We start from the raw sequence: 22,189 nt of genomic DNA, 5'->3' as shown, positions 1-22,189 counted from the left end.
CCAGTACGTTGTCATAGTAATGTTGCTAGTGATGCTTCTTTACATGTTTCTGAAACATGAAAAAAATACTTTTGCAATAGCTTGCATTTTCTATGCATTTTATAACTTAGATCTTTGTCATATGCTCCTTTTTTGGCACAGGGGTATTGTTACCTTGCCAGTATAGTTATTAAATAGAAGCAAAGTCATAAAATCTTTTATCACTTTATCTATGCTGATTATTCGGACTTATTCCTGAGTTAAAGAACATCCTTCCAAACTGCAAGAACAACAACAAAATAAGTCTCAAAAAAAAAAAACCCCGAAATTCACAGCAGGTAGCTTGTGAATTTCATTGTATCTGTAATGAAAGTTATGCACTAGGATTATATCTTCGTGACATTTTGTTTCTTTTGGACAAGATGTGCATTTTGTGATGTTCAGAGTTTGTTGTTTATGCAGGCATATCTTCTGGGAACCAGATGCTAGTAAGCTGAATAAGAATTACTGCCGGAATCCTGATGATGATGCCCATGGTCCCTGGTGTTACACGGGGAACCCTCTCATTCCTTGGGATTACTGCCCTATTTCTCGTTGTGAGTACATTTTGTGATCTTTTTCAGGTGAACCATTTTAAATATACTGCATGCCCTCTAAAATGATACCTTAACCAGAGGTGGAAATAATATAGGAGGGCTAGAGTTGATCCCAAAATAAGGATGCATTCCAGACAGCAACACACATACACACAACTTCATCTCTCCTCTAGACAAGGGGACAATCTGCTGACCTTTTAAAAGAGATTTTCCTCCCTCAGAAGATTCCTATTTGGAATTCAGAAGTAATACATGGCCATTGTTCTGACTGGGCTAGAAAGACCTCTCCACCCCCCACCCCCACCACCGCCACCAATAAATACTAACTGTTCAGCCTCTGAAAGTAGCAGAGCTCTTAGCAAAGTCCCCAGCCCACTAAAAGACCCATAAACAGATCAGAGATAGTTGTGCTTCCACTTTCTTCTCAGCTGTTTAGGCCAAGACTAAGAAGCCTAAAACATTCCATCTACTTCTCTGAGCCCAAGATGATTTTGTTTAAAAAGTATTAGCACATAAAGTAAAAGATATACGTAAAATGTATATGTCTGGTACACTTCATGTAAAAGAGCGTCTATATAGCAATAAGAAAAAGATGAGATGATTCGAGAAAATTGAAGATGAATCTTCAAGAATAAACTTAATAAACAAATGAAAAGATATTAAAACTTAATAGTAAGAAAATATAATAATTATAATGAAAAGATAAAAGCATAAGAAATCATTTCCACCTATCAGGTTGGCAAATAAGAAAATGATTGCTAATGCCTAATATTAGTGAGTACCTGGGTAATCAGACTCTCTCAATACTGTGCTGCTCTGTGTACTGGGAAGCCTGTATTGAAGTCAGTTTGGGGAAAGGTATCAGGATTTTCAGCCTCTGCACGACTGGCATTTTCTGCTGGATAATTCTTTGTTATGGGAGGCTGTCCCATGCATTATAAGATGTTTGGTAGTGTCCCTGGCCTCTACCCACTAGATGTCAATAGCATCACCTCCACTGAGAACTGCTAATGGAGACTAATGTATATTGAGATGAAAATATATCCTCAATATATTATTGATTGAGTGAAAAAGACTTATAAAGCTCTATTAGTAGCAAGAGACCATTTTACTGTAGTACATGTCTCACAGCTCTGTTTATAGCAAACATCTTTAAACACTATGTTAAACTGCCTTCTTGTTTAAAAAAGACATAGTTTTATATGTTCAGTAAGAGTCCTGTTTTAAGAATGTTTTTCATGTGAGACAAGGCAGTAGCAAGTACCTTGAAAATAGCAGCAAAAATACTCACTTTAAAAGAGATTAGATTGAAGAAATGATGTTTGCTTTAAAACATAAAACACAAACACAAGTCTATATTTTCCATAATATACATCAAATTAAAGAGATAATTTCTCACCATAAATTGTAACACTAGTCACGTTTCATGAACTTTTAGCATAAAAGCAAACTTTTAAAATATGATGTTAATCAATTGTATCTATAGTTAAAACTTGGAACTTCCCAATCTATTTTTAATAAAGAAATTTTCTATAATAGTAAATATATGTTCACAAAGAAATAGTATTTCATATTGTTATATATCATTTCATCAGCTTTAATCATAGCCTTTCAAATTAATTAGTGTTCTCCTAATGTTCCTAACTTATCCCAGATTAGGGTTTGCATAGGTCCTGAAAATGTTCTTTTATAGAAGATGTCTTTCTGGTTTTAACATTAAAATAAACAAGCAAACAGACCAACCTTTCCAACCTCTCTGGTGCACAAAAAAAATTTTTTTAATGGTGAAAGGGTTATTTTTTCTAAATATTAGTTTTATTTCATGGTACCTCTTTGTGAAGTTTCTACGATTAAGAATAATGGAGGCTGGGCTTCCCTGGTGGTGCAGTGGTTGAGAATCCGCCTGCCAATGCAGGGGACACAGGTTCGAGCCCTGGTCTGGGAAGATCCCACATGCCACGGAGCAACTGGGCCCGTGAGCCACAACTACTGAGCCTGCGCGTCCAGAAGCCTGTGCTCCGCAACAAGAGAGGCCGCGATAGTGAGGGGCCCGCACACCGCGATGAAGAGTGGCCCCCGCTCGCCGCAACCGCACAGAAACGAGGACGCAACACAACCAAAAATAAATAAAGAAATAAATAAATTTATTAAAAAAAAATAATAATGGAGGCTAATAGACTCTTCAATGACCTAGGAAGAGGGAAAGAAGTCAACGACCTGGCTTCTAAAACAAGTTCTATTGCTTTCCCTATAGAATTCCAGATTTCTAAAAATCACAGTAGCCTAATTTTAGTATGTAGATATAGTTAAGAGTAAAATGTTCCCATAGAGAACTGTGATTTGGTTTATAAATTTGAAACAAGACTCTAATAACTTTAAAGTTTTTAAAGCATATTTTCAACTAACATTTTTAAACTAAAAGTTAGTAATGTGCTATTGAAAGACTTCAGGGTGTTGCTAGTATTTGATTAAATGCAATTGCAGATAACTCATTTATTTCAGTGTATTCTGAACATTAATTAATTTCAACAAATATTTTTACACTGTCATTTTTCTAACTAATATTTATAGCCAGGATTTATTTACATTTTTCTTGCTGGTGAAAGGCTAATAAAATTTATCTTTAGACGATTTGAGTTCTTATTTATTTAACTTCAGAGACTATATATCATTTTCACACTGCACATTTGTATTACAAAACCTGTAAAGGTTTGTACTCCTTTTTAAAAAATGCTTACAAAATAATATTTAACATATATTTTTAAGGTTCTCAAGATGCAAAAATAAAACTGTAGAAATGTCTATATTTGTCTATATGCATATACACAGTATATCTTAGAAAATTCTTAAGTATTAAGACAGCATAGTGGTTTAGAGTTTCAACTCTGATTTCCTGGGAAGGATTTTAGTTCTATCACTTTAAGTGCCTTGGGTAAATTATCTCCACCTCAGTTTGTATTTATTTATTCATTTGTTAATAATTTTAAATTGTGCTGCTATTGTATGCAAAGCCCTATATATCATTCTAGGTATAGAAAATATAAACAATGTTTCCTACACTCAAATCATTTTCAGTGTACAGAGGAGACATTTTACATACATAATCTCAAATAAAGTCATTTAAATACATACATATTAATATTAAAATATATAATAAAAATGGGAATACAAATGTCAGCGTGGAAAAAGATGTGCTGTTCATAAAGTTTTGAATTTGAGTTGAAACTTTAAGGATCTATTAAAAGAAAGTTTTCTTTATGTTTTCAGTAAGAGCACATGTTTGGTTCTGAGGCCATATAAACACACACACACACACACACACACACACACACACTCACACACACCCCTACACTTCCACAGGAAAAACTTTTATCATTGACATGTTTTCCTTCTTCAAGTTTAAGGTGAATCAATATAAAGTAAGATTTGTATCATATATAGTTGTTCAGATTTGAGTACTATGGTGGAGACGTAAGGGAAAAGTAAAAGAGGAGAAGTGAAAATAGTATTTTAAGGTAAAATGGAAAAGGCCTAGAAAGCAGAAGAAACTAGAATGCTTTCAAAAAATTCATAATCTAACCAGCAACCCAGAATCTCTAGAAATCTGATTTTAAGTGGTAATGCAGCTTGTTCTAAATTGTGAGAAATATTGGCTTAGAGGAAAATCTATATATATACTCTTAATTATTAAAGCCCCTAAATGATAAGATCTGCACATTTTTAAAAATTTAAATATTTTAGTAAGGTACAATAATGAACGAAATACTTTGTTGATGTATTAACTTGATGCCTAGAAATAGGAAACTTGATATGCAATTAAGAATACAATGAATAGTGTAGTCTTTCTCACCACAAACGATACAAAGAATAAATATCTAATTTTTTATTTTAGAATTTTTTGTAATTAACTTGAGTGGAAAAAGAAATATCCTTGTTGTTTTAATGACCACAGTCAGCCTCCATCCTAATTTGTACTGTAAACTAAAACAATGACCTCAGCTGACTCTAAGACAAAACCATCCCCAAGGATAAACTAAAGGGAAAGGGAAATGATGAAATTTGTATGTTCACCTTTACACTTATTCACTTAAAATATCTAGATCTGGAAAATGGACATAAATAAAAATGCTTTAGCATGTATTAATTTTTCTCAAGATTTCTCATAAATAAAAATCAAATTTGCATCTATTACAAAGGAATCCATATGCCATTTTTGTTTTGTTGCCAGTTTATTTGAGCTCAGGGCACTTCCAGAGACTAACAACCAGCTGGGTCTAAACAATGCCTGACTAAACTCTATGTCATCAATTCTGGACAGTCACACGCTAAATTCCAGGAAATGTCTTGTACCTCATTCATTACTACTTAAGTATTTTCAAATCCTAGCATCCTCCAAGCCTTTCTCTTGGCTGCAATTAAACCCCACTCAGTAGGGAGGTTGTAAAAAAGAAGTAAGTATGAAGTTTTAGTTATAATTTATTTGCAGTTTCTGGTATTCTTTTTTTTAAATACTTTTCCCCTTACTACCTAGAAAAACCAGTCTTTGAAATATGCTAACAAAACATAATTATATTTGGCTATCCCTCTTTTTCCATGAGTGACCTTGATTTCTATCTTCTCGAATTCTTAAAAAAGTTTTCTGAAACATAGGAAGTTTTAATTATCCTTAACCATATAAAAGAAAAGTAATTTTCAGAAAAAATATAAATGGGTCAAATTACAGTAAAGCTACATAGTTTATCTATATGAATGGCCCAAGTAAACAATAACAAGCATTAGTGCTGTTCGGTGGAATGTTCATTGTGTACGATGTTTGGCATCTTGGGAGAATGAGGCAGCTCCTTGTTGCTAGCAGTGTAATTCAAACTGCCAACATCCATCAAACCACATACCTGATAACCTTCACAGTCATAAAACAGGGCTTTCCTCACATGACCCACTACCAGTAGGTGCATGCTTTCAACTTTGTCTAAAAGCGATACATAATTACTCAAAAGAGTATTATTGCATTTTATTTTTGAATAAAATGTAAAGAATTGTAGTAAATTATCTATTCATGGATGTTTGGATTTCAATACACAATTCTGGTTCTATATAACAGAAATATGTATGTAAAAATTATGTATATACATATATATTTGTTTTTACAGGTGAAGGTGATACCACACCTACAATAGTCAATTTAGACCGTAAGTAATCTTTCAAAATAATATATCTGAGTCTCTATGCGTCAGAAATGATGTCATTATTTTCTTCATAGAAAAATAACATCATTATATAAAGTTCCATCATAAAAATAAAATAATCTATTTTATTTTATTTGAACATTTTTTTTCTGTGTGCATGTGTAAAGGTGTTACAAAGGCAACTGCATAGTGAATATCAAAATTCAATGCTCTGTCACAAAATATGTTATATTTAACTTTGAAAAAAGCATGTATATTGCTTTTACCTAATTGGGGGCAGAAGGTATCCATTGGACTTTCACCATACTTTAAATTAAATCAGGATGCTACAGTCAAAAAGAATGAAACCCGAAGGTTGGAAAGTTATGCAGTGTCTTTATCCTGCTCTATCTTTAAAGCTCTTTGCATGCTCTAGGAGGCAAAAGATGACACAATCTGAGAGGTTCAGTTAATCCTCAGCTTAAGAAAATCTGTTGGGAGCTGCTTGTATCTGATTTTCACACATTTCTTGGGCTGAAGGAAGTTACTCAAATGTTTTAAGAGACCACCTGCTGTGTCCCAGGCTGAAGAGCAAATGGAAATCTATTTTAGACCATGGACAAGAGTGGAAAGGATAAGGCAAGGAACACAGAGGAGGGTCAGGAAAAAGTTTACTTCAAAGAATTCTGAATTATATCATTTGGATATAATGATTTGGACATAATTATGTCATTTGGATAAAATTTCAATTAATATAACTTTGGTAACATGTTGCAAAATGGTTCTACATTCTTACTATACAAATTCAGGAGTAATAAACCAAATATAGTTTTTTTATTTTCACTTAGGCTATTGCTTTTCATTGACATTTAGAAATAAGCACTGTAAATAACATTGTTCCATTTTATGTTGAGGTTGTTAAGGGAAATACAATTAATGTTAGACCTGAAGAACTTGTACATAGTGAGCAAAGCCACTGTCACTATCATGGTAATGCTGTTGACCTTGAGTTGATTAGTTTTTCTGTGTTACCCATTTACTTAGATGAGGATAGCAAACATTTTGGGCCTGATTTGGCACTGTAGTCATGCTATTTACCTTCTTTTGTCCAAAATGTTCTTCTGACACAATTACAGTAGTTACATCTGTGTAGTTACCATTGCACTAAAGAAAGCTGAGAGGCATGGATTATTTCAAAATGTGTTATCAAAATGTTATGTTTGGTCCTCTTTTTAGATCCTGTAATATCTTGCGCCAAAACAAAACAATTGCGAGTTGTAAATGGAATTCCAACACGAACAAACGTAGGATGGATGGTTAGTTTGAAATACAGGTAATTATTAATAGACACAAATCATACATATCTGGATTATTTGCAAAAGTTATATTCTCAGCAGTATGGCCATGTGTAGTCGTGCAGGTTGTGCCCTCCACAAGGCACCTGTATGAGGGGGGGCACAAGAGGGGACTAATCACATTCTGCTTGCCAAAAGCCATGGATTTTGCAATTTGTGCCTCCAGAGATGGTGCCATTTTAAATGCTTACAAAGGTCCCATATGTGTTTGCATTGACCCTGATGTGGCACTTCAATTCTCGTAAAGCAAAAGACAACTACACAGAGAACCTACCTATACCTTGATATCACCATATAGTTATAATACTTATATTATTAATTTCCCAATCTAGTATATTATGAGATTATTTTTTAACTTGTCTATGCACAATCATATCAAAAATTTTATATTTGTTTTTAATTTCTGACTTTTTTATTGTCATTCTAATGAAAAATAGCAATAATTTAAAATTCTAGAACATTTCATCATTAAGGAAAAGATTAACAAATTATACTGATAGTTGAACAGTCTTGAAATTATAATATTCAGTGTGGATAAAAAAATTCTTGACATGTCTATTTCTCAATGTTGTAAGAATCAATGCCATGTTCTATGTAAAATTTTTCAAAATATACTATTATACAAAATTAAGATTAGTAATTATGTTGTAAGAATTAAATATTGAAAACAGGAGTTAGCTTAAAACCTGATCATACAACTTTCTATATACTACACATATTATACTGTATGGTAATCAGAATGTTAAAATATCTTTGTCTATATCTATCTGTATTGGAACCTCATCATGCAACATACGCCAAAGTGCACCTGAATTCTAGCCACATTCTCCCTTGTTTTCAAGACACCCCATGTTTCTCTCTCCGAGCCTTTGTGCTGTGGTTCCCACTGTATGTTGTAGCTTTCTTCCTCTGTATTTTATGCCTGGAAAACCTTTCATTCTTTAAATACCAACTGGAATATCTCCTGTTTTTGGAAACCCTCCCTGTTCCTTTACCTCTAGCCTCCTAGAATAGAGGAAGAAAATACATTTTTTTTAACCATAACCAAATCACAGTGGCATTAAATTAGAATAGAGACAACTTGAAACTGAAGTTTTTTTTAAATAAGTCAATTCTTAACAAGCATGAAGTTTATATCCTTTGATATATATATATGACTTTAGATACCAGGTAGAAGATGGCCTAAAGTTCTCTTTTAGTGTATCTTTCTTTCAAGGAATAACATCAATTTTTATAAATATTTATGTTGATAATTGTAGAGTAGCTGTCCTGGGTGTGTAGTACCGAAATAGATTTATTAAACTCACCAGAACATTAAAGCTGATTGTGCAATATGAAGACTTAATGAAGGCTGTAAAACTTGGGGGGGGGGTGTTTTATTTTCTTTATTATAGAAAATGTTCCAAGAATCTACATCTTTGAACTAATTAGAGGATCTTTGCAAATCTCATTACTCAAGGAAAAAAAAAGGCAAATACTTTTCAATTTATTCTTATTCAAAGGAGACTTCCTTTGGAAGTCTCCATCCTTGGAGAAGCAGGTGAAACTGTTTTTCATCAGATCATAGTAGTATAAACTTTTTTTTAAAAAGTACTTTTCCTTTTAAATCCAAGTTCTTAGTAACAACAGCTGTTTAGCTATTCTTCCAAAACTCACAGAGAGGAATAGAGATTCAAACTCGATATATATTCTTAACCTCCTGTGTGGTACAGGCCATAAATAACTGTGGTCTTAGTCTGGGAATCTTATTCTATTACCCTCTGAAGCACTGAACATCTGTACGCTTTGGAAATGTAAATTGTGAATAGTTGTACTTTTTTCCATGTGTCTGCCAAAAAATAATGGATTTACAGATTTTGGATACATCAAGTAAATATTCTAGTATTTATTATTCTCTACAAATATTTAATAATTTCCTAGATCTGTCTTGCAAAATTGTTTTGATTTTATAAATAAATGTTATATTGTTGGTCTTAAGCTGAAAAAACAAATTACTCAAACTCAGTTATACTCTAAGTTAATATATCAGAACTACATAATGGTAATGAAAGAAGGGAATAGCGCATAAATATTATATATGGTTACCACCAGATGGTTTTCAGATTTTAAATAAAAACTCAAATTTGCAGTTTTCATAATCAAACACTGAATTTAAAATAGGTCTAATTATCCTATATTTGTAGCACATACTTTCTCTCACAAGGAAAGACACACACACACGTGAACATATGTGTTGGGAATGGATCTTCGTGTGTAGTGACAGCGTTCCTCATATAAAAATAAAGTTGCTTTCATAAAACTGTAATCACATTATGAAAAAAAGTTCTAACGCTATAATCATCAAATATCATCCTTCTGATAAAAGGATTACTCGTTTTATTCTAGTTGGGTTAATGTCTACATTTTTCTCTCAATGTGTTTAACAAATGGAGCCATAGGTTTTGCATTAATTGGCAGGCACCCTTTCTGCACACACGTTACTTGTTTCTCTTTCCTCTTTCTCTTAGAAATAAACATATCTGTGGAGGATCATTGATAAAGGAAAGTTGGATTCTTACTGCAAGACAGTGTTTCCCTTCTCGGTAAAGTATTTCTGAAACCAGTATTTGTTTTGAGCATTTAAAAATATGTATGGCTTCCACTTAGCTTTAGGCTTAGAATGTGTATTCATTTAACAGAGTTTCACCAGCATAGGGTGAACAAATTAATTTCTTTTTTTAGATTTAGCTTATAAAATTTACCTTGACTTAATTGATACTTACTTATGGGTACTACTTCTGTTCACCTCTTTCCACGATTGGCACTACTCTCATTTGAGGAAAAATTTTGCTAGAATTATGTTAATAATTTTTACCCCAACCTCCTTCTTGCACTGTATATTTCTAGATATTCTTTTTCTGAATTATCAACAAACTTCTCTCAATCCTCACTTCTTTCTTATGTAGAACCAGCCTCAGAATAATACTGAGAATAATTTTCAATGGAAATTAGCCTAAGGAAAAGATAAGGAGGTAGCATTTGTAAGCTTACTCTTTGATTCCCATTAAGGTCACATTGATTTTGTTAGTATAAATATTCAATCCCTGTAAAATATATATATATATATTCAATCCCTATTAACAAACCAAACACACACATTTGAGATAAAAAGGAAAATTTGCAATAAATTATAACTCATGTAATGTGCTTTACCTGAGAATGTCTCATAAATGACCTACTCTCTAGCAAGAATAAGCAAGTTTTCGGAAAAAAAAAAGCCATTTAGAATTTCAGCAATTTAAAGGTTCTTCCTGCTTATATGTTCTTGTAGTATTCAGAATCTCCTGTAACAAATGTGTTGCTCTTTATTATATTTTAAAGTTTAAATTTAGGTTATTTATCTGCCCTTATAAGCTAATATAACAATATATGTGATTAATATTACATATTTTAAAGTTATATTTTATATGTTAATTTTTTACTTAGAAACAAAGACTTGAAAGATTATGAAGCTTGGCTTGGAATTCATGATGTCCATGGAAGAGGAGATGAGAAACGCAAACAGGTTCTAAATGTTACCCAACTGGTATATGGGCCGGAAGGATCAGATCTGGTATTACTGAAGCTTGCTAGGTGAGTTCCTTTAGATAGTTTCATATTTTTAACATAGAATGGAATTGTTGAAGCTTTTTCTTCAACTATGTTCTTATTCTTTCTCTCTCATGTAGATGTATTATAAAAGCATATGTCACATGGGGTGTGTGTGTGTCTGTGTGTGTGTGTGTGTGTGTGTGTGTGTGTGTGTGTACAGAGGCAAAGAGAGGGGCATTTTCAAATTTTTCAAAAGTGAATAAATGAAATTGGACCAACAGTATGATCAGCCTGCTCTAAAACCAAAGGTTAGTGAGCAATTATGTGATAACTTTAACAGGTAAAATAATGATTAAAAAAATAGCAGTGACCATTTATTCTTAAATATTTGTAAGTAAATATTCATTTCTCTACTACCTACTCCGAAGCAAAATTGTTTATTCTCTCTAAATGAATCATATTAAACATTCACACTACATTTTAATATGTTAATTTTGTGTTGAATCCAATCAAGGTTACTTACCATTATATTTTCTCTTTTCAGGCCTGCTGTTCTGGATGATTTTGTTAGTACAATTGATTTACCTAATTATGGGTGCACAATTCCTGAAAAAACCACTTGCAGTGTTTATGGCTGGGGCTACACTGGATGTAAGCTATTTTTAGAAAGATAAGGCAATATCATATGTATTTTGTAAAAATATTTTATATTTGTTTATTTTTCTTACCTTACCCTGTGCTCATTAACTGTACATATTTTGCGCCATTCTAGTGATCAACTCGGACGGTCTATTACGAGTAGCACATCTCTATATTATGGGGAATGAGAAATGCAGCCAATATCATCAAGGGAAGGTGACTCTGAATGAGTCTGAAATATGTGCTGGGGCTGAAAATATTGTATCAGGACCATGCGAGGTAAAAACGGAGATTTTTACATAAGGAGTATGTGATAGATAGCATAGTTTCTTGTGTTTATATTTTCTATTTTTCTCAAATGAGAATCATTGTACACCAACCTGTTCTAAGAGAGAGGAATTGAAAAAGATAACCCTTATTATCCTTGTACATTTTTTTAGCTAAATAGTGAAGCAATCCATGTTTCATTAGCAGCAAACGAAGATGACATTTGTCTCTCAAAAAACAAGAAAATAATACAGCCAAAACTCTAAGAGAAAGCTGTTCAAATTATAAGTATCCAATATGCAGTTTGATACAATAGCTTGCATTTTTCTAATGTTTTTCTAAATGTATCTGATCTTCCCAAATTCTAACTTAACTCTATTAATTTTAGTAAGAGAGACATGCCTGCTTTTAAACTTTTAAATATGTTTTTGGTTAAGCCAGTGTGTGTGTGTGTATGTGTGTGTGTGTGTTTAAACAAATTCTATTTAAAAAACCAAAAGGTCAAAGTTTATGATTTTAAGAGCTTGGACATTTTCATTTGTTAAGCAACTGTTCTTTCCACTTGGCAGTGTTCCTATCCCTATTTCACATAGACAAGCTGTTAAACTGTTATTTTTGATGTTTTTAAGTTAATGAATTTTAAAAATTGCATTAAAATAATACAATTAAAAACTGATTATGTGTTTATAACCACTTTCAAATTTGGTGTTTTTTCCAGTAAATCAGTATCACTAAGATTTTCATCACAAATGAAAATCTACTAGGAGAAAGAATTATTTATCTGTAAATATATCTATCTATTTGTTTACTTATTACTGAGTTCTGTAAACACAAAGTTTTGAGCTAGACCAGATCTTTGAGATATTCAGAAAGCTTGCACTTATCCCAGCCCTACTGCCATTACTACTTTGACATCTGCTCTTCAGGAATAGCCTGTAATCTGGTTTGTCATCTATACATTCTTAGATTCCTAACTTTAGCACTGAAAAATTTATCACATATTTGTTATTTTTATCTATATTTACAGTCAATCAAATTGATTCAGCCACTTCTCAAAAATGCACTCATCCTCCAGAATTTTTTTTTTTACATCACTGATATTTGAAACAGGGTAATATAATCACCAAACCAGGGAAATCTAGACACCTAAAAATGAAATCTCCTAAACATTTGTATAATAGCAATAGCATCACATTTAGTGAAAGTCCCTCAAAATCAATTCTCAAAATGAATTGATTTGAAGAGTTCATATCAGTAATCACTGGTGCATTAACTTAAAAACCAGATTAACACCTGTGGCAGAGTTTATATGAAGTCTCTTTGAATAAACTATTTTCCTTAGTGTTTTATCTTCTATTTCACCCCCACCTTGATTTTCTCTTTCATAGAATGTTAATAGCTCTCTTCTTTCCACCTGTATTACAGAACTAAATTTTGCAGTAGTTTAGTTTTATCTCATCACATCACTACTGGGGGAAAATTAAGATAGTCGGAAGCACTCTTCTAAATACAAAGATGCCAAAAATTAGTCACTGCAATCCTAGGAAGGCTACATGGCACAAAAAAGTGATGCAGCATTTTTTAATGATCATATATAACAATGTGTATAAACATATGTATATAAAAATATACACACGAATCACTTTATCAATCTATTCATCTTTCATCTATCTATCACCTATCTATATATGATGATACAACAGGATTACCATACAAGAAATGCCATGATATCACAGACTACCTTCCACAAAGGGGAAAAAAATATAAATATAACTATATTAACTACTAACACTAAGTGGAGAAACATTCCTTCTTTCTGCCTGGAAAAGCAATTTCCACATAGTAAACAGAATTATTTTACCACCTACAAGTTTTTATTTAACCGTTAAAATCATTCTGGGGGCAGGATTGAGGGAAAGGAAAAAAATTAGAAATAAGAGAAAACTTAATATGGGTTAATCATTAAAACTGTATGATTACAGGTGAGTTTTTGGATATGTGTATTTTTCTACATTTTCCAAATTTTCTACATTGAACATACTTTGAACATCAGAAGAAAGTCAAAATAAATATGAAATCTATCTTCATAAAGAGCTATCAATGGTCATGTGTTAATTAGTCTGCATTCAACAAAGGCAAAAACCACTTTAAAACATGAGTGACTATTTTAGAAAAGACAAGTCATACTTAAATGATAACTACACATGATAGAACTCTTTGAGCTTTTGTACTTATCTCAGTCCAACAGAAAGACAACCATGGTCTAGTACATCAATTTTATGTCTTCATATTTCAATTGAAGTTATTCTCTTTTTTTGCACATATGTATATTTGAGATGTTAATGTTTTGAGAGGAAATGTTAATGAATTGTCAATTTTTATTTCTAAAATAATACTTTGTTGTTGTTATTGTTGCATGTCTTCTTCCTAGGGAGATTATGGTGGCCCACTGGTTTGTGAACAACATAAAATGAGAATGGTTCTTGGTGTCATCGTTCCTGGTCGTGGATGTGCCATTCCAAATCGTCCTGGTATTTTTGTCCGAGTGGCATATTATGCAAAATGGATACACAAAATTATATTAACGTATAAGGTACCACAGTCGTAGCTGATGTAACTGTGTCTGAAGCTTCCAATAATACAACTCTCCTTTACATGAAGATTTCAGAGAACATGGAATTAAAATGTAACTTAAAAAATCCCAAGACAACTACTTGAGTGTCATGTTTGTTAAGATACTCACTAATATTTATGGGTGTTTTCTGTTGTTTTGTTTGTCAGTGTTATTTTGTAAATGTTGAAGTGAATTAAGGTACATGCAAGTGTAGTAACATATCTCCTGAAGATACTTGAATGGATTAAAAAATGCAAAGGTATAATTGCTGGATGCTAAAGATATAATGGAAAAGATCAACTAATCTCTCTTGGCTGCTTTCCAAGGTTAGTTTCTCAACAATAAATAAGCCATAAGTTAAACATTATTTCAACCTCACAAAAACAATTTATATCTTGTGTCCTTAAATTGTAACTCTATATTAAATTATATTACCTTTAATATGCCATACATTATATTTCATTCATTTCTCCTCACCATGTATCCTGTAATACTGGTACATATACTCTTTACAAAAGCATATACCTATACACAAATGCCTGGGTACACATGTGCATGCACTACAGTTCAAATTGTAGTGTATCTAATATAACCCCTAAATGTTCTGAAATTGTGTACTTATAGTTTTTCCTTAAGAAAAATGTAAAAATTTCTAAAGACCAGTAGAAATATTAAGGAAAGGTGCAAGATAGAAGTGACTAGATCATCCTCCATCCATAATCTGCAGATGACCTCTACTGGTTGGCATGTGAGGTGTGGTCATGACCTACGAAATTAAATAACACCTAACATAGGTTCTTACATATATTTATCATCCAAGTTATTTTACGTAGTTTCTAATTCTTAAAGAGAAGAGGCTAATATGTGTATTAGTATTATTTCTTTCCTTCAAATTTAGGGACAATTATTTATGCAAGATGTTTTTAGATCTTTTTTCCTAAAGTATTTAAAAAAGTCTGAGATGACTAATTGAAGTTTAAAAGTGTTTTGGTCTTTAAAATGTATTTAAATATGTTAACTCTAAGACTTGCTGCTGTGATTGGCTTCTATCTCACCTTCTTTAAATTAAAAACAATATTTAAGAGGAAAATTTCCATGTCTCCAAAATTTGTAAATAGCTTTTTATCAAATTATGCATTAAAATATATATTGAAGAAAGAAGTCAAAATACTTTTCTCTACCTGGAAGTCTTTAAGCCTAATAAAACTTTAGTCAAGTAAAGGAAAAAAATGTAAAAGGAAAGGAAAGGAACTAGCTTGTCTAAACTCTGTATTCAGTTATTTTTTAAAGTACAGTTAAATCTGCTGAATGAGATATTTTATCAAAAAATCTTAATTTTATCTTTATTTTACATAGATCTTTCCTATCGCATGGGAAATATTCAGATTTTGTATTCTGTATGATAACAACCAAATCATACTTATTGTTTTATTAGTCATGATTAGCTAAAGATCATGTATTTGCCAAGAAATGAAATAACAAAGAGCAATAGGATAGGTTCTGAATTTTCACAAAATATTCCTGTATAAAAGTTCTCTAAAAATAATTATTTGAATATTTTGAATCTAGTATTTCCATTTCTCTAATTTGTTTCTTTTGGATGGTCTCAATTAAGGCCAGGGATTCAAATGATGCTCTAAAAGCTCCATAAGACAATGTTCCATCTTGAGTAAAACGGTTTTCACTTTACTCAAGAGCTTAGTCCACAGAGTATAGGGCAGCAAATCCAGAAATGTTTTTCCAAATTATGCCATTTTATTTATTTATTTTCTGTAATAAGATCTGTGCTGGTATCAAGAAACAGTGAAAGCAAAGAGAGATCCAACAAGTTGCTAGTCCATACAGGCTTATCTGATTGTATTTCTCTCTCCCTTGTGTAATATACCATTATAATCAACATACAGAAATTTCAAAGGCATATTGTCTAAATATTAAAGTATTTTTCAGTTTCTTCTTGCTAAATGGCAAAATTTTATTGTCACATATTAATGATATTTGTAAAACATTTACTGAATTGTAAGTCTTTTAAATACTCACATTTTAAAATATTTCTTTTGTCTTTTCCTCTAAATTTCCACAGAGAGATAGGGATGGCCTAGATACAAAATGAAGCTAACTTTATAGACATTTTGAACTCAGTGTTTTCCATTTTATTAAAGGGTAAAAACAAGACCACCAACAAACCATCAGACATGTGTAAAATGCAGTTCTTTCTTTGAGAGTTTCCTTTTAATAGGAGGAGATTGATGGAATTGATAATAAAAGCAAGATGAACAAGACCCATGTTATTTTAGGTGGTACAACAGGGAATAATCATGTCATTTTTCTCTGGTGAAAGATACTATTTCCTGGGCATTCTTTTCTTAATAAACTACAAAAAAAAATTTAAAAATCCAATTTATCTAAAAATCCATTTCGAGTCACGGAAAAAAGATCTTTTAAATGAGAAGTTTTCAATGTTATTTTTATTTTGGCTGTTTGAATAATGGTTATATGCTGTTATAATTGTGGACATTTTCTTATGTCTACCAGGAATAGTAATGTAAAATTAAAATATTTGTCATAATGCCTCTGCCGTGCAGAAGGGATGATAATCCTTTTGTATACTTCTTTAATTTTATTGTAAAATGTGTAATGACTTTTACCTATCTGCTGTGGGCAGGTCCTCAGTACAATGGTTTATATTGAGTCAATCTCTAGTATTAACAGGCTCTTGCTTGCTATCTAAGTGTTTCAAACTATGGGAAATGTGAGACACTGGAAGGCAAGAAAAATAACAATAATGACATGTGATAGCAAAATTGTATTTCACTTATTCCTGTGAATATTTCTTGTTGGTACCAATGGTACTGTACAAAGTGAATGTTATAGCCACAACATTCTCTTGAAAAAAACACTGTCAAGAAATAAGAAATTGCTGTCAGGAATTTTCTTGCTGTTTGTAAACATTTTTTAAAAAGAAATAATGGTTTTTCAATATAGGGATCATGAGGTAAAGAATTTTAGTAAACTCTCATACTAAAAAACTTTTAAATTGACTTGGTCCAAAAAAGAACTACTTTCAATCAATTATATCCCATATTTATAGACAAACTCATTTGAGAAATAAAGTTATTTTAAATGAGATATAGTCTTTATGTGAATAAATTACTTTTCACTATAAAATCCAATAAGAATTTATCCTTCAATATTCAACTGAATTTTCAGCTAAGAATTTACTAATACAAAAAAAAAATGTTAAAATTCTCTGGACCCTGAAAATCTTGACAGTGTAATTTTAAGTAGGTTCATTTCCATTTGCACAGAAAGTTTCTGTCTTTAGGAAACTGAAAATGGAATACTGTGGATGTTATGACTGTTTGTCTTGTGTGTAAATAGGAAATAGATAATCTGCCTATTGGGTGGTATAGCTGGATGCTTACCCAAAAGGGGAACACTGTGGTTATGACATGTATATACATTTTCTGTAGTTAATAAAGTTGTTATTTTTATAACCATGATTATATTATTATTATTAATAATAAAATATTTTATCAAAATGCTCTCTTTTTCTTATTTTAGTTATATACATGGATATATTTGAATCTGCTCTAGGGCCTAATGCAGAAAACAACAACAATGATCTCATTGACAGAAATTACATGTACTTTATTGCAAGAAATGCCATGTAACCTGTCTATAGAACTAAGACAAAAAAATATTATTCTATTCCAACTTGTATCTATGGTAATATCAGTGGTCTTCAGTAAACTATTAATCTCTATGCACTTCAATTTCTCCCACTACAAAATATAATTATTCATTCTTCATATTTGCTAGAGTGGTGCTATGATATAATTTGCTTATATATAAATATATATATATATAGTGTTGTCATGAATGATCATCTGAATTTCTTTACCATATCACTATATATTACAAAGGGAATTATAATTCAATTAATCAATTTGGAATATATCTTCAAAATATGCATTAAATTCAGAATAAATATGAATCAAATTCACTCATTTCATTCAAATTGGAAGCAAAATTGGAAGAACTAATTATAAACTGATCTAAACAAAAAGAGTTCTGTAACACCATTGCCTATTTCAAGTTATACTATACTGCCTCTCCCTCCAAAAGGTTGCTCTACTAATTTTTCTGGCATAGATACTTATCTCAAGTGATGATTAATGTATCTAATTCTAGAGCCCATTATAAAATACTTAATCTTCTTGATGATAATGGTCCAAGCAGAATATATGTACTCAATCTTTTTCGGTGTCAGTAAGGATATTTCAAATGTATATCCTGTTCGATTTTTCTAAATTTTGATTTTTTTACACTCTTTTCTAAAACTCCATTCTATCCTAAACCTATACTGTGCTATTTCCCCCATGCTCCCTTACTCACCCCCCCAACCCAGCAACAACATTAATTTTTTCTCTGTATTTATGACTTTCTGTTTTATTATGATTGTTCATTTATCTTTTTTTTAGAGGCAACATGTAAGTGAAATCATACAGCATTTGTCTTCCTCTATCTGACTTATTTCACTTAGCACAATACCCTCAGGGTCTATCCATGTTGTTGCAAAAGGCAAGATTTCATTCCTTTTTTTACAGCTGAGTAATATTCCATGGTATATATTTACGATTTCTTCTTTATCCATTCATCTATCCATGGGCACTTAGGTGGCTTCCATACCTTGTCTATTGTGAATAATGCTACAATGAACATAGGGGTGCATATTTTTCTTGAATTAATGTTTTCATTTTATTTGGATATATACCCAGGAGTGGAATTGCTGGATCATATGTTAATTCTGTTTTTAATATTTTGAGGAACCTCCACACTGTTTTCCATGATGGCTGTAAAAACTTACATTCCTACCAATGGTGCATGGGTGTTCCCTTTTTTTCACATTCTTGGCAAGTCTTGTTATATATAATCATTTTGAAAATGGACATTTTGACAGGTGCGAAGTGATATCTAAGTGTAGTTTTGATTTGCATTTTCCTGATGATTAGTGATATTGAGCATCTTTTCATGTGCCTGTTGGACGTCTTCTTTGGGAAAATGTCTATTCAGGTCCTCTGCCATTTTTTAATCAGGTTGTTTGTTTTTCTGATGTTGAGTTGAATGAGTTCTTTATATAGTTTGGATTTTAACCCCTTATCAGATATATCATTTCCAAATATTTTCTCCTATTCAGTTGGCCTTTTCATTTTGTTGATAGTTTACTTCACCGTGCCAAAGCGTTTTAGTTTGATGGAGTACCGTTTGTTTATTTTTGCTTCTGTTTCCCTTGAGGACATATCAAAAAATATTGCTAAGATCCATGTGAAAGACACACTGCCTATGTCTTCTTCTAGAAGTTTTATGGTTTCAGGCCTTATGTTTAAGTCTTTAATCCATTTTCAGTTTATTTTTGTACATGATGTGAGAAAGTAGTCCAGTTTGATTCTTTGGCATATAGCTGTCCAGTTTAGCCAACACCATTTATTGAAGGGGCTGTTCTTGCCTCCTTTGTCATTGATTAATTGACCATATAAGCGTGGGTTCATTTCTGGGGTCTCTGTTCCAAACCATTGGTCTATGTGTCTTTTTCTGTGCCAGTACCATACTCTTTTGATCACCATTACTTTGTAGTATAGTTTGAAATCATGCAGGACTGTACCTCCAGCTTTGTTTTACTTTCTGAAGATTGTTTTGGCTATTTGGGGTCTTTTGTATTTCCACACAATTTTAGAATTATTTGTTAATTTTATATCCTGCAACTGTACTGAATTCATTTATTAGTTCAGATAGCTTTTTACTGGTGTCTAAGGGTTTTCGATATCTAGTATCATGTCATCGGCAAATAGTGACAGCTTTACTTATTTCTGTCCAGTTTGGTTTCCTTTTACTTCTTTTCTTCTCTGATTGCTGTGGCTAGGACTTCCAATACTATGTTGAATAAAAGTGGCAGGAGTGGGCACCCTTGTTTTGTTCCTAATCTTAGAAAAAATGTTTTCAGCTTTTCACCATTGAGTGTGATGTTGGCTGTAGGTTAGTCATACATGGCCTTTATCATGTTGAGGTATTTCCCTCTACCCATTTCGTTAAGAGTTTTTATCATAAATAAATGTTGAATTTTGGCAAAGCTTTTTCTTCATCTATTGAGATGATCATATGATTTTTATTCTTTAGTTTGTTAATGTGGTATGCCACATTGACCAATTTGTGGATATTGAACCATCCTTCTATCTCTGTGATAAATCTCACTTGATCATGGTATATAATCCTTTTAATATAATGTTGAATTCAATTTGCTAATATTTTGTTGAGGATTTTTGCCTCTATGTTGATCAGTGATATTGGCCTGTATTTTTTTTTTTTCTTCATGGTGTCTTTGGTTTTGGTATCAGAGTGGTGCTGGTCATAGAATGACTTCAGAAGTGTTCCTTCCTTTTCAATTTTTGGAAATAGTTTAAGGAGGATAAGTATTAATTGTTTAACTGTTTGGTAGACTTCACCTGTGAAGCCATCTGGTCCTGGACTTTTTTTTGTTGGGGATTTGTTTTTTATTACTGATTCAAAGTCATTACTGGTCATTGGTCTGTTCATATTTTCTATTTCTTCTGATTCACTTTTAGGAGATTGTCTGTTTCTGGGAATTTATCCATCTTTTCGAGGTTGTCCATTTTATTGGCATATAATTGTTTATAGTAATCTCTTATGATCTTTTGTATTTCTGTGATGTTGATGGTAACTTTTCTTTTTTCATTTCTGATTTTATTGTTTTGTGTCCTCTTTCTGTTTTTCTTGATGAATGTGGCTAAAGGTTTATCAGTTTTATTTAACTTTTCAAAGAACCAGCTCTTAGCTTCATTGATCTTTTCTATTGTTTTTAAAGTCTCTATTTCATTTATTTCTGCTCTAATCTTCAATATTTCTTTCCTTCGACTAACTTTGGGTTTTGTTTGTTCTTTTTCTAGTTGCTTTAGGTGTAAGGTTTTGCTGCTTATTTGAGATTTTTCTTGTTTTCTGAGGTAGGCTTGTATCACTATAAACTTCCCCCCTAGAGTTGCTTTTGCTGTGTCTCACAGGTTTTGGATTGTTATATTTTTGTTTTCATTTTCTCCAGGTATTTTAAAATTTCTTCTTTGATTTCTTTAGTGATCCATTGGTTATGTAGTAGCATATTGTTTAGCGTCCACATGTTTTTGTGGATGCTAAACAATATTCATTATTTTCATCTTTCTAGTGTTGGTCTTTTCTTTTTCCCTTAGGGAAATTCCTTTAACGTTGTGGTAAAGTCAGTGCTGCTGAATTCTTTTAGCATTTTATTGTCTGTAATCCTCTTTATTTTTCCTTCAAATCTGAATGATAGCTTTGCAGGTAGAGTATTCTTGGTTTTAGGTTTTTCCTTTCATCATTTTAAATATATTTTATCACTCTCTTCTGGCTTGCAAAATTTCTGCATAAAGTCAGCTGACGTATTCTGCTTTGTTTTTAATGTTCAGTCTACCTCCACTCACTTTAAGCTCCTTGGAGACATCAGCAATGTCTTTTTATTTTTTTTTTAAACATCTATATTGGAGTATAATTGCTTTGCAATGGTGTGTTAGTTTCTGCTTTATAACAAAGTGAATCAGCTATACATATACATATATGCCCATATCTCCTCTCTCTTGCGTCTCCCTCCCACCCTCCCTATCCCACCCCTCTAGTTGGACACAGAGCACTGAACTGATCTACTGGCCTCTGTCATACACTTGTTTCATGTCAGCACATATTTATTGATCATCTACTACAATAGGGCTAGGTGCTGGGAATACAAGAGTGAATAAATAAAACTTGGCCTCTACCTTGATTCTAAATACAGGCACGTCTGGGAGATAAGCATAAAACAAGAACCTGAAAGTGTTAACTGAGAAGTGTGAATAACTTCTGGAGCATATATATGGTAAGATTTCACTGAGCTTTTTGCTCATCTTCCCTCAATCTTTCTATACTGTTGTAGCCTTAAATCCTGCC

The 22,189-nt window shown here is 32.0% G+C and overlaps 1 protein-coding gene across 2 annotated transcripts in view; it reads left to right on the top strand.

Moving 5' to 3' along the window:
- Positions 1-21,901, top strand: part of HGF (hepatocyte growth factor) — a 104,574-nt gene extending 82,673 nt beyond the window's left edge. For both annotated transcript variants that reach the window (XM_082473499.1, XM_082473498.1), the window contains exons 12-19: positions 442-575; positions 5,726-5,764; positions 6,977-7,073; positions 9,603-9,677; positions 10,561-10,707; positions 11,210-11,316; positions 11,438-11,583; positions 14,003-21,901. In XM_082473499.1, the coding sequence (XP_082329625.1) occupies positions 442-575; positions 5,726-5,764; positions 6,977-7,073; positions 9,603-9,677; positions 10,561-10,707; positions 11,210-11,316; positions 11,438-11,583; positions 14,003-14,179 (922 nt within the window). In that variant the 3' untranslated portion in view covers positions 14,180-21,901. The remainder of the gene's footprint in view (positions 1-441; positions 576-5,725; positions 5,765-6,976; positions 7,074-9,602; positions 9,678-10,560; positions 10,708-11,209; positions 11,317-11,437; positions 11,584-14,002) is intronic.
- The last annotated feature ends 288 nt before the right edge of the window (positions 21,902-22,189 follow it).

The sequence above is a fragment of the Balaenoptera physalus genome, assembly GCF_965194825.1.
Source record: "Balaenoptera physalus genome assembly, chromosome: 8".
In the NCBI taxonomy this organism is placed as follows: domain Eukaryota; kingdom Metazoa; phylum Chordata; class Mammalia; order Artiodactyla; family Balaenopteridae; genus Balaenoptera; species Balaenoptera physalus.
This window is presented reverse-complemented; position numbering and strand designations above follow the sequence as displayed.